At 58.2% G+C, this 9,098-nt stretch overlaps 1 protein-coding gene across 1 annotated transcript; it reads right to left on the reverse strand.

Annotated features, from left to right (window-relative positions):
• Nucleotides 1–1,377: 1,377 nt before the first annotated feature.
• ST8SIA3 (ST8 alpha-N-acetyl-neuraminide alpha-2,8-sialyltransferase 3) lies at nt 1,378–7,878 on the reverse strand. Its single transcript, XM_027668640.1, has 4 exons — nt 7,616–7,878; nt 6,953–7,075; nt 4,735–5,292; nt 1,378–4,540 (listed from the first exon to the last, which is right to left on the reverse strand). Exons 1-4 carry the CDS (start codon nt 7,792–7,794, stop codon nt 4,258–4,260), a joined length of 1,143 nt encoding a protein of 380 aa, XP_027524441.1. The 5' UTR covers nt 7,795–7,878; the 3' UTR covers nt 1,378–4,257.
• Nucleotides 7,879–9,098: the final 1,220 nt, after the last annotated feature.

Genomic DNA, 9,098 nt, shown 5'->3' on the forward strand with positions numbered 1-9,098 from the left:
GCCCCGGCAGGGCACCGGCACCGCGGCGGCGGCACGGCTTCTCCCGGCAGATGGCCCCGCGCCCCCGTCCCGCATCTCCCAGATCCGCAGCCCCCGGTCCCGCAGCCCCGGTGCTGATCGCTGCTATTGGCCGCTGGTTGTTGTGACAGCAACGGGCTCGGTGACAGCGCGACGGGCGCGCATCACCCCGGGACCGGCGCGGGCCCACGTGCCCTGCTGGCACACGGCCGGGGGTCTCCGTGCACACACGGCAGACGTGTCTCCCCGCTTCCCGAGGAAGGGCCGGTTCTCCAGGATGCCCCTGAGCCCCCGGGGCTGGCAGGGGCAGGGCACAGCTCCGTAGGGCACGTGGGGTGGGCACAGCGGGGCAGGGAGCTGTGGAAGCAGGACCGTGGAGCCAGGAGGGCAGCCAAGTGGGCAGCGGGAGGCTGTGCAGGCAGGTGAGCAGTGGGCAGGGGGCCCGATGGGCACAAGGCCCATGGGGACTGACCTGCTCTGGCACAGCAGGACACCCGTGCCAAGACACGTTGGGTCGTGCCGTGCCAGGCCATCCAGCTGCTCCCAGCTGTGCCACTCCCTCCACTGCTTCTCCCCGCTCCTTTAATCAGTAAGGCAGTGGCGGTAGCAGCCGTGTCCTTGTGTTTTGTGTCATCCTTATCTCAGCCCCGATAACCATCTCTGTGTTCCTGAAGGTCCCACCTCCACCGGGTCTTTCCGGTAACAAAATGGGAGGGGGGAAACAGGGAGAAATGTCACCTTTAGGACCATCAGCTGCCAGGCCACTCTCCGGGACGCCTGGAATTTCCTCGCAAACAGGTTGTGTGTGTCAGCACCCCGTTCCCTACAGACTGGATCCGTTTCCCTCCACGCTGCCGTCGCCGTGTGTCTCTGGAGCTCACAGGGTTTTTTTCCAAGCCTCTTTTCCAAGCTGGCACTAACCAGGCGGGTCTAAAGGGAAGCTCTCCCCGCCCCAGCTGCTCCTGCCGCTGTCAGCCGGCGGCGGAGAAGGAGAAAGAAAGGCAGAAGGAAAAGAAAGCCCTGGCGTGAGGTGCCTTTGTTCAGGGCAAGTTATGCGTGAAATCTTTTTGTCCTTCCTAAAGGAAGGCAAAAGTTGCAGTTGATTTGGGGAAAGAGAGGCGAGTGTGGCCCTCGGGGGGGGTGGAGGGCGGGCAGGCTGGAGGGGGGGGGTGGGCAGACCCCGACGGGAATCTGGTGCCGCAGATGTGCTGGTGTCTGTGTCCTCCCTTTTCCTCTGTTTTCCTGGGGAAGTTCAGCAACACCTTTGGCAACTCCTTTGGTGAAGTTTTCCAGTAAAACCTGTCAGTGGCTGTGAGCAGGTCGGGAAAGCACGACAAGGAAGAAGCGAACACGGCGGAGTTTTACGGACTCCCAATGCACAAGAAACCATTTTATTTAAAAACAATGCATTCAATATCGGGTTATGGCACATGAGTCAACGCTGCAGGCACATCACACTGCAGGGGCACACCGGGAGCTCACTGTCACGACAGGGGCCAGGGCAGGCCGGGCTGTGCAGCCCTGCCCCGGCCTCGGGGCTGGGGACACCCCCGGCCAGGTCCCAGTGTCCCCAGTCCCGCTCTCGAGGCTCTCCAGGGGTGTGAGGCTGGACACCAGTGTCCTTGCCACCGCTCACCTGAGACACGCCCTGGCCCCTTGTGAACATCAGCCATTTCAAAATAAACAATGCTTTTAGTATGGCCATTAATTATGGAACTTCTATTACAATCATGGCATTTTTTTTTTTTCTTTTTTTTTTTTCTTTTTTTCTTAAATATTTCTATTTTTTTATCGAAAACAACTCCCTCGGGCATTATGGAACCGTAGAGCCATTGGAATAAAGACACATTCACTCACAGAAAACCTGCTTTTTCCTGTTTTCACAGCCCCCGTTCACAGTCAGTTCTGTGTCACAAACACTTGGTTTTTTGGTTTCCTCCACGAGCAAACCCGGCAGCCCAAACGCCTGTTTTCGTGAGCCTCCTCTGAGGAGATGCAGGCGACGAAAATCCGCCCCCAAGAGGTGTGAAAGGAGAAAGGGAACACGCATTTCCAAGCCTATGTACACCCCCAGCACCCCCGGAGGGGGGTCCTTGGCCCCCCTCCCTTTGGCAGAGGGGCTGGAGCAGGACGTGGCTGCCACTGGGCAGGCTCTGTGTCCTGATGGAAGGAGCTGGACAGGAGGATTCCTCTGGATTTTGGAACCTGAAATGTTCTGTACTTACAGATATTGATCCTGCTGCATCAGCTCTCTTGGCTCGCCCGGACATTCGCTCGGGAGAGGGAGGGTTCTCCCTGAGCCGTCAGGAATTCGTGCAGGAACATTTGGGGCCAAACAGAGGGAAGGGAGAGCCCTCCTGAGCAGGGAGGCACCTTCTGAACAACAATTAAATAAGTAATAAGGGACTGGTTTACCAATGGAAAGGCATTTCTGCTGCAGGGAGGCAGCCCCTCTGCCACTCTCCTCTCCATCCCCTTCCGTCCTCAGCCCTCCCTCAGATCCCACCAGATCCCCCGCCAAAAACTGCACGTTTGGAGGTGGTTTTCCAACACCACACAAAAAAAAAATATTGATACTGAGAAGCAATTTCCTTTGGGCTGAGCTGCGCCATCGACCGCGGGGCGGGAGCCCCATCAAATCAATGATTCTGGAATGTTCGACGTGGGGCTGCGCCGTCGATGGGGAGTTTGGCCTGAAAATCAATGCTGGAATATGGAGCTCTGTCAATAATTGTTTTCCGTGCTCCCCTCTCCCAATATTCGCGGCGGGTTTTGCGCTTCCTCCTCTGCGCTCGGTGCATCTGGAAAGTTCTGCTTGTGGTGCCAGGGCCTGTCCCGGGCACCGTCCCTCTTTCAGGTTCCAAAAGCTGCATGGAGCACATCAGGCCCTGCTTTCCTTCCGATGGAACGATGGCAGTTCACATTCCTTCAATTTGCTGATCGGAAATGGTCGCTCCCTACAGGCAGTGGATGATAAAAAGATCTGGCATTGATAAGCACAAGCCCCTGCCAGGTTCAGGCCCTCACAGGTGACGACAGCACCGGAGAGAGGTGAGAATATCCACCACGAGCTGAGCCAAGCCCTGAACCAGCAAATCTGGGAAATGTGGGGTCATTCCAATGAAGAAGGGAGGGCGGGGAGAACGGGGCTGGCTCTGGGGGCCGTGGAGCTGCGGTGCCACGAGGGGCACCAGGAGATGCTCGGGGCTGCTTGGCTTGGGTGTTGTGCCAGAGACCTCCTTCCTCACCTCCTACATCTGCTTGAGAAAGATTAGCACGTGCCATTTTAAAGTGTGATTCAAATGGGATTTTGCATCCCTTTTTCAGTGTGTGGTCAGTTCTCACACAGAATAGGGAAAAAAACGTTTAAATACTTGCTGTAACAAGGAACCCAGTTATTTCCCAGGATTCTTTATCCCGAGGCATAATGGCCCACATTTCCCAGCCCTCAGTGACCCTCGGGTTTGTCCTGTCTCCAAACAGCCTGTGGCTGGGAAATGGGGTCACTATTTCGGTTGTTTGACTGGGGAGACAGAGATGTAAATGGGGAAATCTTTTAGCTTTAAAGCAGATGACCAGATGGGAATGAACACGCTTCAGCCTCTCTAGTCTGGACTGGGATGTGTCCCAAATGGAATTAAAACCCCAAAGTATCCCAAGAGCGATATAAACACCTAGCTAAGGTACGAACCGCGTCGTGACCTTCTTCTTCTTCTTGTTATTCTTTAAAAAACGTAAAATTCAGGAAATAGGAAAATACCCGAGCGGTGGAACTCTGGACCCACGCGGAGGAACCGGCTCGTGAGGATGCACTGGGATTCCCAGTGCCTTTATCCACGGCAACACCGAGCTACCGAGAGCAACAGAGACAAAAGAAGCAAAACCTTTCAAAATCTAGTCCTAACGGGGAAGGAACAATAAAACGGAGGGATTTTTAGTGGAATGCTAAAACATGAAGAGCTCTTAAAACATACTGAGTGGCTTCTCTAGAAATGCAAAATATCTCCACTTCGCTGCTGCACAAAATCGCACCCACGGAACGCGATTAAAAAGCTTCTGCGCCGCTAAATAAGCTGAGACCCCCCAAGGGCGGGGGCTGAAAAGCATCTTTACACCACGGAAAAGGTTTTTAGGGCGGGTTTGTTTCCTTTTCCTTTTTAGACTTCTATCTGGAGAACGTTTAATTCTGGGTTTGGGCACTTTTTTAGACAATCATTTGGCACTTGGAGCTGTAGGTTCTTAGGCACAGTGCGACAGGGTGAGCTTGGCCAGTCCTTCGCCGTGCATCCTGTAGAGCAGCTGGAACTCCGCGGGCAGCTGGTGGGACTCCTGCCACTTGGTGGTGAACTTGGTCCCCTTCTTGTCGTAGTAGTGGTACGGGAGGTCCTCCCGCGTGTTGGGGTCGAAGCCGAAGGGCCAGAAGCCGTACAGGTGGATCTCCTCGCAGATGGCAGAGGCCAGGGTGTACATGAGGATCCCCGTGCTCAGCCGCTTGGGGGACAGGTGCTTGTTCCGCCAGTACCTGGGGAAAGGAAGGTGTGTCACAATCAACCTGTCCAGAAATAACCAAAGCATGTGCTGAAGCAACAACAAAGCTGCCAGCGCTCTCAAAACGAGCAGTGTCAGACTGTGCCTGCCACGTCAGGGAAAAAGAAACACGGGAACAATCGTACAAGTTGTATTTTGTCGTGTCAAACGCGAGGCAAACCCACCCACCTGTTAACGTGCTGCATTATATTCCCTGGCCAAGCCAGCTGGACCTTCAGCTGCCCTCTGTGCTCAACGAAGAAGTCGACCAGCGTTCTCGTGACCGTCGCCGACGTGTGGAAGAAGAAAGCGGGGATCCAAAGGATAGCCCCGTCGAGCTTCTTCAAGCTCAAGAAGAAGTTGTTGCGATCCTGAATGGTCAGCAGGTTGTTGTAATACTTCTCCAGGATGCTGGGGTTGAAGGTGGTGAGGTTGGTTTTCCTCCCCACGTCTTTTTGGAAAGCCTCGGTCGGAGCGAAGTTGCACCGAAAGACGAAATCCGATTTGTCGATCTCCTGCCCGCACTGGCTCCCGGTCAGGATCCCGCTGTTCCCCACCACGGCACAGATGTTGTAGTGCTTGTTCAGGATGGGGGACACGTCGGGAAGCAGAGACCTGAAGTTATTGCTGATGGAGAAGACGTACTTATGGCTGGAGTAGTCGTAGTGCATCAGCTGCCCGATGCGAACGCTGCTCTTGGTCAGGGAGAAGTTCTTGATGACGTCGACGTGCTGAAGGATCTCCTGCCTAAGGGAAAAGAGCAGAAAACACGGACTTATAGTCCCTTCTTTTTGCCGTGGCAATGGCTTTTAAATTAATATAAATAGCTGGGAACTGGGGAGCTGGCTCCCCACCTCGGGCTCCGCTTCTGACTGGCACCAACTAAGGCTGTGTCTGTGCCTCTTGGAATTGTGTTGGGATTAAAACATTGGACTGTCTGTGTAGGTCGAGGGTACAGCTCGTGGTGCACCCTGCCGCGGTCCCCCTGGTGTGGGGAGTGTGTGACATTGTCCTGTTTGTGCTGTGACACGGTGGGCAGGTTTCTGCTGGGGCTCCGTGGGTACCTCGAGGTGTGTGCGAAGCAAACCCCGGATATCCAGCTGAATTAACAGGACCCCGTTTATAAATATCTCAGTCTTTATGTTCTCATTAACAAGCTTTGAATCACAAAACCCAGCGACAGCCTCTGTCTCCATCTATGCAAATACAGTTCCTTAATGTCTCATCCCCCGGCAGCTTTACCAGGGTTATTAGGGAGACTTACAAAGCAAACAAAACCAACCCTGCTCGGGAATTTCCCTCGCAGGGCATAAAATTAGAAACCCAATACCACTTTATTTGCTCGTGTTTATGGAAAACAAACAACCTTTCCTCCAGCTCTCATCCTCCAATGTCTGAGCATTAATGGAGTCCCACTGGGTGCCCTAATTATGGGCTCTGGCTGCCGGACAAGTGCAAAGGCAGCTCCCGAGGCATCAGCTAAAATCATCGGGGGGGTGGCACAGGGACAGGCTTGTGGAGCTGGTGGTGCCAGGAATGGAGCAACACCGAAGGGTGGCCACTGTCACAGAGTCTGGGATGTCCCAGGGAAAAGATGGCACGGGCAGAGCGTGCTCCTTGGCTCCCGAGGGCAGCGGGCAGCATATGGTGGCACTGGAAGGGAATGATTTGTCCTGCTGTGCTTGGAGAGTTGCCTGGAGGGAGGAGAGGAGCCCAAACCCTGCCCCGAGGGGTGCAGCAGCCCCGTCCTGCCTGGCTGCAGAGCTGAGGGGCCTGGATTCCAGCTCCTGGGGTGGGATATGTGAACTGTGAGTTGCGAGGCGGCCCCCGAAGCAGCGGGCATTTGCCAGGACAAAATTACAGCCCAGGATGGCAGTAGCTATCTGAAATGGCTAAATGGCTCTATTTTCATTTCCAGAAAAGTTTAATCTCTGTAATCAGCAAATAGATAAAGCGTACAGAGCCGTGTGCCCGCCCCCGCAGCCGGAGCGGAGCCGGAGGCAGGAGCAGCGCTGCACTTGCTCAGAGCTGCCGGCAGCTGGGAACTTTCCCTGGGCGTGTTTTGGCCTCCATGAACGTGGCACTTCATGGCTGTTCCAGCCCTGTGTGGTTCCCAGTTTGAACCCCCGGCCGTTTCTCCCGGAGGAATGACACTTTAAATCGCGCACCAGGAAACTGGGTCACGTCCTGGCACAATAACGCCTGTGCTGCAGCCTGGTGTGCTGCTCTGCAATCATCGAGTCTGCCAGGGTGGCTGCAACCGTCTGGGGAAACGCTCTGATTCAGCCTTTGTCTCTCGCCGCCGGCAAATCCCTGGGAGCTCAGAGTTTTCAGCGGTCCCTGAGCGCATTCCCTGAAATCCCGGGGGGCAGGGGACAGCCCGGGCCGTGCCCGGGGGCTCGCTCACCTCTGCTGGGCGAAGGCGCTCCGGTTGAAGGCCCACCTGGAGGGCTTCTCCTGCAGCTCCTGGCTCAGGGAGTTGGTGATGGGCACGAACGAGGGGTCCAGGAACTTCAGCGCGAACTGGGACCTGGGGAAGGGCGCACGGGCACCGACCCGCCCACGGCACGCGGAGACACCCCCGCGGGCCCAGGCAGGGACACCCCCGCCACACACGAACACACCCCCGGGCACACGGACACACGGACACACGGACACACGGACCCGCCGCCGGTACCGGCCGTGCCCGACCCGCCCCCGCCGCCGCCGCCATCAGCACCGCGGACAGCGCCCGGCGCTCCCCGCCCGCGTGTGGCCGCACCGGGCCGGACGGGGCCCTGCCGGGCCCTGCCGGGCTGTACCGGGCTCTACCGACCCGTTCCCACTCGAATCGCGCCGTTCCGCGCCCCCACCCCGCGGGGCCGGAGCCCTCCCGCCCCTCAGCATCCCGGCGCTGCGGTTCCCACGCTCAGCGCTCCATCCCCGCCGTCCCTCCCGCTCCCCGCGCCGGGCAGGGCGCGGCCGGAGCCGCATCCCCGCTGCGGTGGGACCGGTGGTGCCACCATCCCGGCCCCCCTGCCCGGCCCATCCGGGCATCCCGAGCATGCCGAGCATCCCGGGCCGCGCTCACCTGAATCCCGCGTGGAACATGTACATGCGGGGCCCGGCGGGGCCGGCGGCGCGGGGCGCCCCGAAGATGTTGTCCTTCTTGAGCGAGACGTAGCTGATGAGGGAGAGGATGAGCAGCGCGACGCTGAGCATGACGAGCCCCAGCACGCTGGCCACCCGCACCATCTTGCAGCTCCGCATGCCGGAGGCGGCCCCGCGGCTGGGCGGGTGCGGGGCGGCCGCGGCGCTACATGGGGGCGGCGGCGGGGCCGGGGCCGGGCCGGCACCGCCGCGCTCCGAGGGAAAATGGAGGGATGGAGCGCTGAAATGGCAGCCGGGAGAGGCAGCCCCGGCCCCGGCGGCGTCGCCGAGCCTCCCCCCGCCCGCCCCCGGCCCCGGCACGGCCCCCCCCGCAGCCGCGGAGAACGCACGGCCAGCCCCGGGGGGTGCCCACCCTGACACCCCCAGTGTGCCCCCAGCAAGCCTGGGGTGCCCAGGGCACCCTTCCTGCTACCTTGGGGCGCTCTGCAGCGATCCCCCAAGAGCCTGGGGTGGCTGGGGGGGGCTCAGACTGGCAGCCCGAGTGCTGCAGGGATCCCCCAGAGCCTCTGGATGTGGGTAGGGCTCAGCCATGGGGAGCCTGGGCTGCTGGGGACACTGTGACTGTGGCCGGGTGGGTGCTCGATGTCCCCAGCCCCCTGTGACACATTTCCCTGTGACACCACGATCACAGATGGCACATATGGGGCTGCAGGACCCCGTGCTGGGCAGTGCAGAACCAGTGCTGGCTCGGCAGACCCCCGTTCTTTAAAAGCCCGGTGTCTGGGGCAAGGTTCATCAAACCGGCCCCTAAATCACACAGCAAATTCCACGTGAACTCCAAGAGAGCCTGACTTCTGAGCCGAGGACTGTCCCTCATGAACACGACTTCTGCTTGCTGCACTGCTCTCGGCGTCCTTTCAAACTCCATTTTTCCCTCACCAAGCTTTGCCCCCCCCCCCCCCAGCCCGCTCTGCCTCCCAGCCCCGAGTTCACTGAAGTGCCTTATAAATAATAAATCTTGTCTTTGTAGCCCCGTCCTTGCTCTGGGCTATATCCTACACGCTCTCCATGCAGCAGGCTCCCTTTGAAGAGCAGGAGCACGAGCGGCTTGCAGGGCTGGGGTTTGTGTCACAGCGGTGCTTCTCCAGCCTGCGGTGGGAGTTCGACCCGAGCATGGCCCGAGGTCTATATCCCGCTCCTGTGGGATGCCTGTAGCCTTGGTGGAGAGAGAGGAAAGGCTGGGAATGGAGGATACAGCAGCTGTCTGAGACAGGTTTTTGTGTGCCTGTTGTCCACCCAGTGCGCGCTGTCCCCAGCCTCAGCATGGATGGTGTTGTCCTAGTGAAGTCCCAGGATAAACCAGCTGCAGTTTTTGGCTTTAGATATTTTGGAATTCAGTTCTATAACCTTTAACGTCGTCTCCCGTAGTTTCTGACTGTGTGTCCTGGGGCTGGGAATAAACC

The sequence above is a fragment of the Corapipo altera genome, unplaced genomic scaffold (genome assembly GCF_003945725.1).
Source record: "Corapipo altera isolate COAL_440 unplaced genomic scaffold, ASM394572v1 205, whole genome shotgun sequence".
Taxonomy (NCBI): domain Eukaryota; kingdom Metazoa; phylum Chordata; class Aves; order Passeriformes; family Pipridae; genus Corapipo; species Corapipo altera.